At 55.7% G+C, this 12,816-nt stretch overlaps 1 protein-coding gene across 8 annotated transcripts in view; it reads right to left on the bottom strand.

Annotated features, from left to right (window-relative positions):
* MPP2 (MAGUK p55 scaffold protein 2) overlaps positions 1–9,330 on the bottom strand; it is a 33,190-nt gene extending 23,860 nt beyond the window's left edge. Inside the window, exons 1-3 of one of the 8 annotated variants that reach the window (XM_006167380.3) lie at positions 8,830–9,330; positions 6,212–6,275; positions 936–1,054 (exon numbers count right to left, since the gene is read on the bottom strand). In XM_006167380.3, the coding sequence (XP_006167442.1) occupies positions 936–1,054; positions 6,212–6,242 (150 nt within the window). In that variant the 5' untranslated portion in view covers positions 6,243–6,275; positions 8,830–9,330. Of the gene's footprint in view, positions 1–935; positions 1,055–3,584; positions 3,641–6,211; positions 6,276–7,466; positions 7,489–7,942; positions 8,098–8,328; positions 8,492–8,829 lie in introns of those variants that run through there. The other 7 variants (XM_006167382.3, XM_006167381.3, XM_006167386.3 and 4 more) reach the window with 7 other exon arrangements.
* Between the last annotated feature and the right edge of the window lie 3,486 nt (positions 9,331–12,816).

The following is a 12,816-nucleotide window of genomic DNA, read 5'->3' as shown; positions in this document are numbered from 1 at the left end:
GGCAGCACCAGCCTCACCCATCCTCCGGTGTAATTCCAAGTGTCTCGCTACCCCAATCCACCCTGTCCAAACACCAAGTCCCACCAACTGACCGTCATAGCCTCATCTCAGCATCCCTGACTCAGCCACTACTCGGCCCCTTACTGGTCTCTCCTACTCCAGGTGCAACCCTCCAACAGCCCTCCATGTGGCTGCCACAGGGACACACTGTCTAAAACCCACAAAGCTTCCCAGGTGCTCCAGGGCCCTGCACAACCTGCCGACAGTTCTAGCTCACAGTCCTCGTCTGGAACCCACGGCTCCAGCTTCACACCAGCACTTCCAGTCCCTGGATGCTTCTGGCTCTTTCTCACCTCGGTGCTCCTGCTCGAGCTCTGCTCAGGCTCTGCCCGTGGCCCAGAATCCCTGCCCCTCCTTGTCACTCCTCCATACTCAGCTCAAGTGCCCTTCCCCAGGAAGCCTGTCCTGCCTACCCTGGGCTGGGGTAGGCACTGGTTCTTCATGCTCCCACACCACCTCGTGCACCAAGCTCTAACACTGCCATTACCAAATTATTACACAATTTTCTCTTTTAGCAAGTCTCTTTCCAACCCGTACTCAGTGGACAACCTCAAAAGACACCTGCACGAAACCCCAAAGGCAGAGAAATAGAAAGGAGGAACTCTGGAGATCCCAGCACACAGACATGCTCATTCCCCACCAGTCAAACCCTCTGCAAGCCAGCATCACCCACCAGCCACCTACATGGGCACATTGCACACGCACCAGCAGGTGTGGCGGTGTCCCCTTTACCTGCGGCCTCTTGGGCTCATCACCTGGGCATGACGTTCTTCCACACACCCCTTTAAGGGGGCTTCTTGTGCCAATGCCCATTTGCAGTGCCCCCTATAACTAACCTCCCATCCTCCCAGGCACAGCACCTGTGCCCACGATACCTTGGCCAGGGATCTTACTATGGGGCTTTCCATAATGCCGCGAAGGAAGATCAGGTCGAGCTCTGCAGCCCCCGTGGCATTGGGGAGGGATCCCAGGTTGTCCAGGACTTGCTGCATGGCTGGGGGAAGGAGTGCGCAGTGAGACACACAGATGCCAGCTAGGCACAGGAGACCCAAATACCACAACGCCTCCCTCTCCCCCGCCATGTCCCACAGAAGACAGCCTCTTCCTGGCAGCACTTTCCTCCCTGCTGGCACAGAGGCCTGGGTTAGAAGTTTAAGGAGCAGGGGGCAGTTTCGCTCCACCCCAGGTAATGTCAGTCAGGACAGGTGGGAGGCTGCAGACAGCAGGGAATAGACTAAGAAAGAGAAGCAGGAGTCAGGTTCCGGGTTTTGCTCTGAGTCAGTGAACCACACACTCTTCATTCAACCTCTGGAGAGTCTGAAGCTTCAGGGCTTGGCCACCAGCACCCGGCAGGCTCAGAGATGAGAGAGACAGCGCTCAGAGCACATCCCTGAGTGCAGGTCCAGAGTCAAGCAGGCAGCCACACGGAAGGCCAGGGCCTACGCAACACCTAGCCCAAGCCATACCACTAATTCAGATGTTGCGCAAGTCTATGTCCCTCGTTGGTCTCAACCTTTCCCTCATGTAAAATGGGTGGGCTGACTAGATGATGTCTACGGGCCCTTCGCTTCTGACAATGATCTACGATCCTTTAGAAATTAACGTAGGTGATAGGAGGCCAAAGCTGAGGCCTAGAATAATGGCAGGCTGGGGGAAAAGGCACCCCGGGGCCTAGGGTGGCTGTAGGTACCTAAGGGCAGAGGTCAGACCAAGATATCCCAGAGGTCATCAGATCCTTAGGCTGATACAGGGTGTACCCAAGGACATGGGAACACCTGAAGCTGGGCCATGGCAATGGCCACAAGAGCTGAGTGGGGGATGCCTTCGCCCACTGGCAGGAGTGGGAGCTCCAGGCTGTGGCAGGTTCTGGAGGAAGGAGGGGAGAAGCACAGTGTGCCCAGCTGGGAGCAGAGATGGGCAGGGGGTATCATTATTCTGCCACCCTGCCACCCACGCCTGCATCAGCATAACAGCACCCAAGCCCCAAAGGAGGGTGGGTAGATGCATTCCCTGGCACCTCTCAAACCTCTTGTCAGTGCTCCCCTCCTCCAGGAAGGAGAGAGGTGGGAGGAGGGGACATGGAACTAGCTTTGGCAGAGGTGGTTCAGGGCCTCCTGGACTCCCATCCTCTTTCCTCCCTCCTCCTGCCTGTCCAGAAGCAACAGCCAAGTCTGCCCTCCAGGCCTCTCCTGTCCAGGCCTGGGCTTCGGCACTGGCCAGAGACCTGCAGAACCATCAGTGGACTCTGAAAGAGGCCAGGGCAGGGGTCCTTCTGCCAGGCTATGTCACGATCCACCCTTCCCAGTCATCCTCACACACAGATCCCCAGCCTGACAATCAGCAGGGGAGGACTGAGCCAGAGGAGTTGGTGCCCTGTGGCCAAGCCAGCCCAGGCCATGCCCCCAGACCCTTCAGGCCTTCAGGAGCCCGCTCCTAGGGCCCCCTCTCCAAAAGCCCCATAACCCGCCAAGAAGGGTAGGTTAGGGGATGGGTTTTCCCTCCAGCCTCCCCAGTCGCCCTTCCCTACCTTCCCTCCGGAGCTCCGCTTCCTCAGAGGAGCCCAGGGATATACCCTCCAAGGAGGCCCCGCTGCCTGGGCTGCCCGCCATGGCGACCCCTGGCGTGGGATCTGGAGTAGCCTCCACGCAGTGGTCTGCCGCCTTCCCAGCGAGAGGGACAGCACTGGAGAAGGCGGGCCTTGGGAGGGAGCCCTCCACAGAGTCAACCAATAGCAAGGCTCAGCTACCCTGACCGCCTTGCTGATTGGCTAAAACCGAGACTGGCGCGGCCCAGTGGTGGGGGGCGTTAACAGGGTGGGAGAAGGGCGGTGGGAAAAACCGAGTCCTCGTCCTGCGGTGGCTGGATCCCCTGCGTTTTAGTACCAAAGGGTGGGGAGCAGACGGCTAGGAGAAGTTGAAGGGCAGAGGGTAAGCATGGTGCCCCTCCAGGACTGGTGCTATGCCCAGAGACCCCTCCCCTTACAGCTAGCTGCAGGAAACCCAAGGGGGGAAAGACGCGATCTAGTTCCTTACCCTGACTTTTGTGAAAGTCCCTCCCCTAACACACCCCATGCCACCTCCTCCCCCGTGCACTCTGACCTCTGCTCTCCATCCCTTCTCCAGGCTCTGATTCCTTTACAATGGCTCTTTCAGTCAAAGGAAAGCCCCAAGAACAACTCTTGGTCCTCGATTTGTGGGTGTTTGTGTGTAGGGAGGCGAGGGGGAACTCACTATAGCACCGGGTAAGTATCTCAGGTCCCGATTACCTCCCCCTCCCAGCCCGCCAGCCGTCCACTAGGGAAGAGGAGGAGCCTGGATGGTGGCAGCAGCTCCGTGGCATAGCACCGCCCTTCCCCATCTCCCATCAGGGCCTCCCCTGGGTAAGGGGTGATGCTGGAAGGCAAGTCAGGCATCTTGGAACTGGGAAAGGGAAAAGGTGAGGACACAGTCCTGCACCAGGGATGGGGGTGGCAGGAGGGAGGGAACCGGCAACTGCCCCTGCCCAGTGCCCTGTTCCTCTCAAACCTTGTGCCCATGAGGCCACCGCTAGGGCGCTGCAGCCACCAGTCAGCATTCCCTGAGGAGTGGCACCAGGTCGCATTGCACCCCTGGTTGTCATGGCAGCAGGCCGGATTACACACCAGGACAGTAATCAGGGATGGGAGAGGGATTTAAAGGGACAGCTCCCCCTGAAAGCAGCCAGGCATCCCAGCCTTGCTTCAAAGAAAGTAGGGAGTCTGGTGAAAGAGGAAGAGAGGCTAGGCTGCAGGTCAGGAGCCCACAGGAACAAAATGCCTAAACCCTTAGCCTGTGCCGTGCCCACATATCTCCAGATCCACATCCAACCCTCAGGAAAAGAACTCTTCACCATACTCAAAGGAGAGTTGGAGTCTCTGCAGAAGGAATACACCAGCACCATTCCCCTCCTCTAAAATGACATTGACATTGAGCACAGGGAAGAATGGGAGAGGGACCCTGCTAGCTTCTCTGCAGAGCCCAAGGCAGGGACCTCGAGGGAAAGAAGAAAGGAGGGAGGAGCCTGACCTCAGAGGCTGGGGAGCAGCTGTCTCCCTGTCAGTCCTGCAGGAAGGGTAATGGCCACCAACTAATACAGGGCAGAACCCACTACTGAATTTCTGAGTCCGAAGAATACAGTCAGGGTGGGGGCTGAAGGCTGCCTGAGGGAAGGAAGCACCTTGAACTTTTTCCTTTGGATAATGGGAAGCCAGAAGTGGACCCAGGCACAATATCCAGGGGTCTCAGGGGGCCTTTGAGGAAGCAGACCCCACCACTGGCTTCTGGGTGCCACTCCCTGCCCTGTCTTCCACTCCCCACTCTACTCCACCCCCCAACACACACACACACACACACACACACACACACACACCAAGCTCCTATCAGTAGCAGCAGCAGGAAAGCCAAACTGCTGAGCCTGCTCCTTCCCCTACCCACCTGCCAGGCACTATTAATGGGTTTATGGGCAGCCCCAGATTAAGAGGCCTTTAATCACAGGCTCAAAGATGGGTTTAATTAACCCCTAAGCAGCTTACAGTGGGGCCCAGGCTGGCTGGAGCAGGGGGAGAACCTAGGAGGCCTAGCAGGTTGGACAGGAATTGGGGGCCCCAGTCCTCTGATGTTGCAGAAGCTGAAGACAGATACGGCCCCTCCAATGTGGGGAGAAGAGGTCTTTCCTGGGGGACAAGAGTGTTAGAGTTTAGGGTCTGGCTCACTCATAGCTGCCTTCACTTTTCCAAAGGGCAGGGGTGGAGAGTCATTCTAACCAAAGTAGGGGGCCTGGAACATCTTGCTGAGGCAGCCACAGGCCTAGAGCAAGGGAAGGGCTGTGTGGAGGGAGGCGACCAGGCAGGGGAAGAGTGGACAAGTCAGAGCAAACCTCTTGCAACAGCTAGACACCTGCCAGAGCCTCTGGCACAGACATAACCTGATGGGCCCCTGAATGTACTCAGGGGGGCCCTAGAGTAGAATGCAGAGTTTGTGCATGGAGAGCCCATCGCTACCATCAGATTCTCAGAGATCAAGGACCAGAGTTAAGAACACCAATCCTGGGGACCAGCAGATGGCGTAATGGCTATGTCGCTGGATTCCCACGTGGTCGACTGCAGTTTAAGTCCTGGACCCTGAAGCTTTAAACTCACACCAGGCACGTGTGCGTGCATGCCCAAAATCCCAACAGGAGAATGGGATTGTGGTGTGGCCATCTGCCCTGGGGAGTGATTTCTTGCTTTCTGTCTCTGGCTCTGTCTCTCCGGTGAGCGCATGTGGCCTATAGCTGAAATATCTTAAAAACAAACAAACAAACAAAAAACACCAATCATGTCCCTTCACTTCATCTTAAGAGAGACTCAGGTCCTCACAGGGAGATGACTAAGGCCACAGGGCTGGTGCCATAATGCAGCAGCAGTAGCGTAACTGAACATTCCTAACGGTAACTAACATGCTCGCCCGTCATAGCCCTTGGGCCTCCCCTCAGCCTCCTGACAGGAGAGCACATGCGGGCTCCCAGAGGTCAGGCGTTGAGCCTCTGAGGCTTTCCGTGCTTGTCCCGACAGCCCGATTCTCTCGCGCCTAGACCTCCTGTGGAATCACACACAGCCAGGCATCCTGGCTTGGTATTCTCACCCCTCCACTCAAAGCTTCTGTGCCTGAGCAGCCCCGCCCGCCTCTAGCACATGCTGGTGGAGTGGGCACTGCACAGTGGACTGCTCATCCCCAGGACGTGCTGCTGCAGCCCCTCGGCCCCCAAGCCATCCTCCAAGGCCCATCTTCCAGGCACCTCCCAGGGCACTTCCATGCCACTGCCCTCCAGCAACGATCTGGCTCATCCTAAGCAGGCAGCCCCCTGCCCTCCTCAGAGGTGAGTTGCTGTCTCCAGCACGACCCCCGGGGACCGGGGGCAGGTGTGAGTCTTATTCCTCCTCTCCTCTGTCCCAGCACAGGGACCCACACAGAAGAGACGGCCGTAGAAGCTGCCTGAACGAAGGGCTGAGTGACTGGGTGCAGCAGTGGGGCAGGAGGGCAGTTTGTTCTTATCTGGAGCTGTGGAAGGACCTTACTGCTGCCCCCCATCCCCAAGATCTTGCCTGGCACCCTCTGAACCATCGAAATAAGCGGACGCTCTCACCCCCTCTTACCAGACTCGGAGTTGGTGGCAGCGACCGGCATGGTGAGGTCGGCACAGGCTCTGAGATGTCTCTCCTGGAGAGAGGAGAAAGGAGGATGTGAAGGCACAGGGGCAAAGCCGTGGGGAAGGGAAGGGGGACGGGCTCCCCTCAGGAACAGCCAGCAAGGTAGGGGAGAGGGCACTCTCAGACACGTGGGACGGGGTAGCAGCAAGGATCCCACCGTCCTGGAGGAGGAAGAGGAGCCATTCCGTGCCCATTTCTCAGAGGAGGAGGACACCAAGACCGAGGAGGTTCAGACAGGTTCATTTATTTCAAAGGATCACATCGATGAACTGATCTGAAAGCTAATAAGGAGAGCTACAGCAAAACCCCAGGTTTTATGACTGAAAAAAAAAAAAGTGTTTCCACCTGTCATTTGTTTTTCGTTTTAAGAGCACTGAGTAGGTAGGAGTCCAGAAATTGAATCAAAAGCTGGGGTGGGGGAGAATATAAGCTCCATGAGAGCAAGACTCGCATCCGTGTATCTGCCTTGGGAGCCAGGCCTGGCAGGGAGTGGCTTGTGTGCCGGGCTGGCTGACAGTGCTGGGCTACCTCCCCAAGACCTGTCTTCTCTCAGGCTTCCCCTCTCTTCCTGTGCCCCTTCTTAGCCCAGAGCTGGAACAAGCTGAGCAGGAGTTCTAGGCAAACCACATACGTAGTCCACAGTCCCAGTTTCCTATGCAGGACCTCTCCCAAGTGAAGGTTGGCACCCCCATTTTCCCAGGAGGGGGGTTAACCCACCAACCTTCCTCCTAGTGCCTTCCTGGGCATGTGCTACTGGATAAACCCTAATTCCCAGTTGTCATGACAACAGGAGGCTGTGGCTCACGGCAGGGGTGGGGAGTGGGGAGAAGCAGCTGGCAGTGCCCACTTCAGGACTGAAAGCCTGCTGGGCCCTGGCAGTGGGGGAGTCACAGCAACTTCATCTTCCTCCCAAAAAAGACTCTTCCCAGAGGAACCACTACCTGATTTCAATAAAATCCTCTCTCCTCCTATTTCCCTCCCAGTCCTGAGCTGACACCTGAGCACAGGTGGCAGAAGTGACAAAGGTGAGGGAGAGGTCTCCCTTCTTCCCAGACTTGCCCCTTAGGGACATGGAAGGGGCTAGCACCAGTCTGGGAGAAGTACCCAGGACCCACTGTGCCAGCCAGTGCTCCAGGTGGCAACCCCATCCTGGCCCTGTTCCTGTCCCTCCTTCCTCCTCCCAGGTCCAGATGACGGGAACCTGAAGCCTTCTCCATCCAGGCGCTGCTCTCCCTGGTAGAGGTGCTGCCAGGGTCAGAGGGGAGATTCCAGGAGTCCTGCTTCCCTGGAGGGTGAGGGCAGGAAGACAGGGAGGATCCCGTGCAGAATCCCTGCACCCAGAAGTCTTGCCCAGCCTGCCTGGGCTATCTCCCTGGGGAGTCGGTTCCCACGGCATCGCTCGCTCTGCCCCACCCCCACCCAAGCCTCTGAGAAGGCGGGGCCTGGCTGTGCCCACAGGAGAACGGCAGTGCCAGGCAAACCAGCTTGGCTCGGTGCCAAGGTCCCGGCCGAGGCCTCGGGGAACCCGCACCTCCGCTTCCAAAAAGCCTGGGTCCAGGCGCCCTCTGGCCCTGGCCTTCAAGCTGTCCTCATCATCCCAGAGCGCCCTTAGGTGGTGCCGGCGAAACCGAGGAGGCTTCCTCCACCTCCCACCCACTCCTCCTCCGATGCACATACAAAGAGGTGTGGAGGACAAAGGTCTGACAAAGGCGCTTTGGAGGCCGACAGGTCATGAGGCGGCTGGACAGGACTGAAAGCCAGAGGATGGGGTCTGGAGCCTGGGCCGACCAACGTTCACCCACAACCAGATCGCCCCCGCCCCCACGAGCCCAGACTAACACGCTGGGCGCTAGGACCTAGGGGGAGGGGGGCGTGTGGCGGGCCATGAAAGAAGGCTTTTTGCGTGAGCGCCCGCGGGAGACCAGAGGATGAGGTCACTGAATGACTGTACCCCCCCAAGTCCCCACCATTCCCCCTTTAACTGACCTAACTTTCAGACCCTGGCTCCTCGATTCTGGCACCGACCCCCTCCCAAGTCCCCAAGCCCTACCCTAGCCTCAGACCTGGTCCGTTTCCAAAGCCTAGGAGGTGGAAGACAGCAGCGCACCCCTTTCCCGGGACCCCCTCCCATAGAAGATTGGGGTGCTGGCCTCCAGAGTGGGGGAAAGGGGTGCCGCAGGGGCGCAGCGCAACCTCTGTCTTGCGCCCCCACCCCCGGAAGCGCTAACAGAGTGGTTCTTACGTAATGCCTGGCTTCCAAGTCCCCCCCAACCCGCGCAACCCCCAGAGAGGCCCCGCACAGCTCAGTACTCTGTGACTGTCGTCACTTTGGGGCCCCTAACGCGGGGACAGGGGCCAGCGTCAATCGGCAGCGGGGTTTGTGTCTCCCTAAGGGCACCCAAGAAAGAGAACCCGGGGTTCAGGGTTGGAGAGAGAGGGGACGGGTCTAGGGGAAGGGGCTCGGGGAGTTTGAAGCCAGAGAATAACCTAAGTGCCGTGCCAGGACAAAAAGAAAGCAGAGGCCCTGGGGTGGGTGCCCTCCTGGGGGTCGGGGGGCTGCCTACCTGCGCCCCGGGGAGCCCCGAGCTCCGGTCCGCTCCAGTGCAGGCGGGCGCTCGGCGTTTATTGCTTGTCAATCGCTAGCCCGGCTCTTAAAGCGGCAAGGCCGCCTGTGCGCGAGGGGGCGTAGACCAAGAGGAGAAGGAGGGAGGGGGACCGGCGCCGCGGGACGACGCGGAGGAAAGCAGTCCTTCCCTCAGCTGGTGAGTGAGCGGGGAGATGGTGGCTAGGCGCCACCACACAGCCCACAACCCCTAATCCTCATCCGCTCGGGGACGCTTGGATCGGAGCCGGTACCCACGAGTGCTCCTTGGCTCCCAGGGACATCTTAAAAGGGCGATGGTGAAAGACTGCGCCGAATGCGACCCGCCCGATTATTCCGCCCGCTTCTCTAGGCTTGGAGCTGAGTTCCAGGCGCGCTTCATCCTTTCTTGCTATCCTGCTTCCCATTTGGGAAAAGCAACGAAAGGACTTTCGAGAGACCCCTAAGGAGCAGGGGTCCATAGGGCTTCAGGTTCAGGGACAGATTTTAAGGACTTGAATGGTGGACGCCTGGATCCCGCGCTTTGAAGAAAATTCGCAAAACAGAAGAAATGTCTTCCTGAAGTGCTTCGAGACCCAATTTTAGACCGGATTGGGAAACTGACTCATTCCTGTGACTGCGGAATAAAGAACTCGCTATCTTTCCTCAGGTCCCACCTTGAGGAGTAAATAAAGGGTTAAACCCACTCGCCCGCCTTGGCCCAGCCTCCAGCTCCACCCAGATTTGCTAGTAAAAGATACTGGCCTGGAAATAGTGAAGGGTCAGTGTCAGACCAGCCAGTGCACAGGGCGCTAAGGATTTGGGACCAACTGCTCTACTTCTCCAACCGGGTGTCCCCACAACTCACTTGGTCACTTTCTGCCATGCGCGGGAGTTATCCTTCAACTCCCTTGGTCACTCTCTGCCATGTGCAGGAGTTATCCCTCTTCCTTGCTATCCGGCCTCTTGAGATCAGAAATGGACTGCTTCCTGGTAATTTGCTTGGAAATCTCAGAAGAAGGTTTAACTTGAGAATCTGTCAAGGAAGCGGGGGACTGGCCTTTGGATGCCAGGAGACAGCTTGCTCCTGATAGGGTATAGGATAGGGTGCATGGGAAATGCCACAGAGGCCAACCAAACTGCAGAAACCCACAATATTTAGGTGCCCTCAGCATTTACTGAGGGAGGAGAAGAAAGTTAGCGACCCCAGATGGCATTGACTGGAATTGCAGGCTTCAGTCTGACCAGAGTCTTCCTAGAGTACATTGTATCATACTCTCTCCTGTGCCTTGAAGTCAAAAGATCCTCCTAATTGAACTCAGGAAAAGAGATCCCCTTCCCGTTATAAAGGCTGTCCTCCACTCTATCTACCACTAGGCTGGGAATCACTCAGTCATTTGCATTTGTTTGAAAGGAAAAGGATCTTGAATCCCTCCAAGATATTAAGTACATCTCAGTCAGACAACTACTTCTCCCTAGCAACCCACAGAAAACAGCAAACCTTGAATTCTACTCAGGACCCCCAAGATAGGGTGAGATCTCAGTTTCTAGCCCCAGGGAGGTAGAGCCCAACTCATTATTCTTTCAGATTGCTTTCCCCATCAGTCAACAAATACTTCTCTAGTAAGGGTCTTGCTGAATGCCAGCCTCTCACATCTGTTCAGAAGATGACAACTGATAAATGATTTGATTCTCACAACAGCCCTGTGAGGTTACAGAGTGGAGAAAATGTTATTTGCTAGAGGGCATGTGTGTTCCCCAGAGAAAAGAAGAGAGAGAAGGAAAGGAGGAGAGCACCCTGATGGGAAATGGTCACACTGCAATCCCTTCTCCTCCATTTTTCCCTCTTTTGGGGCTTTTTGGCATGCTCGCACACATGCCTGGCATGTTTGTCATAGTGTTGGACTTAAACTACAGAGTCAGGCAGGTAGGATCCAGCTGCCTTAACCACCAAGCCACAGAGCTGGCCCGAATAAACATTTCTTGATGCAAAATAGGATGCTTCTGTTTTGCTCCAGACAATGTGCAAATGAGATACTGAAATGGATAATAATGGCCTTGACCTGGAGCTCACTCTCTGAGGTGGGGGTCAGGGAGAGGTATGTCACATAGACACCAAAAACTCTTTCTGGGGATATGGTTGATAAATTTATCCCAAGGGACTGGAGGTGATACTGGTGGAAAATGGAGTGACTGGGAAGAAAAACAGGTGGAGAGGGCCACAATGCATCTCATGGTGGTGAGGAGCTCCCCCCACCCCCAGGCAAATGAATCCTCCCCTTCTGGGGTCTGTAATTAGTTCTGCCTTCCTCCCTGCCTTGGCTTCAGAGGTCAAAATAGTGCAAGCAACGTATATACTTCCTATAAAATCAAGATTTTGCTATGGTGGGTGTCCAAACCAGAGTTTTGGGCATCAGATCACAGAGAGAAAAGAAACTCAGCAGGCATTGGGAATTTCCGGAAGTTCTGACCTTGCAGAGCGATATTGCACTTCCAGTAGTGACCATTAGGGGCCACCAATACCTAGCCTCAGTCTATCAACACCCACGTCTGGGTTCTCAGCTTGCTAGAGCCTTGTTCTGGAAATATTTTCCACTGGTTATATCTCTCAGTGGGGAGAGAGAAAAAAATTAATGGGCCCTCCATTGGCTATATAAAATTATATAGATATTTACTTAGAAATTATTATATTTGTGTTACCAAACTAATTATTATTATTAGAAACCATTCCTGCACACACACAACATTTAATGATTATTTTTCACACTATAAATAGAAGTTCCAGTATTTTCTTCCCAGACCTCCCCTTTAGAAACCACCACTGTAGAAGAGAAATGGTACCTCCCTTCCCTAATTCAGCCTCAACAGGGCATCCAGACAGGTAGCTTGCTCCCCCTCCAGGACCAAACTAAGGGCTCCATGGAGGGCCAAGTGTCATGGCCCCTTGTCCCCCTCACAACCTCAACACAGAGCCTGAAGCTCCACCACCACCACTGCCAGTGGGCCACACACAAGCCTGCCCTGCTCTCGTGTCAGACTGCCTGTGTGGAGGCTAGAGACCCAAAACCTCTCTTGGGAGCATCTTTCTTGCCCTCCTTCCCCACCACCCGGGGCCCCAACACTGCACTTTGCTCCTCTATCATCTTTTTTATTTTTTTTTAAGAATTATTTTATTTAACTTTATTTATTTATTTTAATTTGACCAGAGATGGAGAGAGAGAGAGAGTGAGAGAAAGGAAGCAAGCCACCGGGTCTGGGACTCAAACTGTGGCTGGTCATGTGGGAGTCCAGCACCTTAATTACCATGCCACTTGCCAGCCCCACTACCTTCTGATTTTACTCTGCCCACCATCCTATTGGGGAAGGAATTTGCAAAATCAGACAGAAATCCTGGCTCAGCCACTTGGTGTGTGTGTGTCCTGGGCCAGTTGTATAACCTTTCTGAGCCTCAATGTTCTGGATTATTCTATGAGGACAACAGCCTCTGCCCTGGGAGAGGACAGATATAGAGGGACTACCCAGTGCTAGGCACACTCCATAAATGCAGTTCTCTTCTAGGAGGAAGTCTCGGCAGGCTCTAGTAGGTGCCAGCTGGGCAGTGGGCAGATAGTCCCTGTCTGTGGCTGTCTGATGTGCCCTAATAGGCCTCGGGTCCTCTTGGGAAAGGTGGAGCTCCACCCCAGGGATCCTGGTATGCTGTACGGAGAGCACGTCCTCTTCCCACTGCCCACACACCTTTTCATGCCACCATGCCCAGCCCCATCTGCGCCACCCACCTCTTACCAAGATGCCAACGACTTTGATGTGGGGGCCAGAGATAGGCAACTCATTGACAATGGGAGAAGAGCTCACGAAAGTCAGCGCAGAGCTGGCTCTATGTGCGACAGAGATGCATGGGTCAAGAGAAGCCAGATCCCACATGACTAGGGTTGGAATCCCTGGCCCTGTTAGCCTGAAACAAGCCGGACTC

Source organism: Tupaia chinensis, unplaced genomic scaffold (assembly GCF_000334495.1).
Source record: "Tupaia chinensis unplaced genomic scaffold, TupChi_1.0 Scaffold144741_1, whole genome shotgun sequence".
Lineage (NCBI taxonomy): Eukaryota > Metazoa > Chordata > Mammalia > Scandentia > Tupaiidae > Tupaia > Tupaia belangeri.
This window is presented reverse-complemented; position numbering and strand designations above follow the sequence as displayed.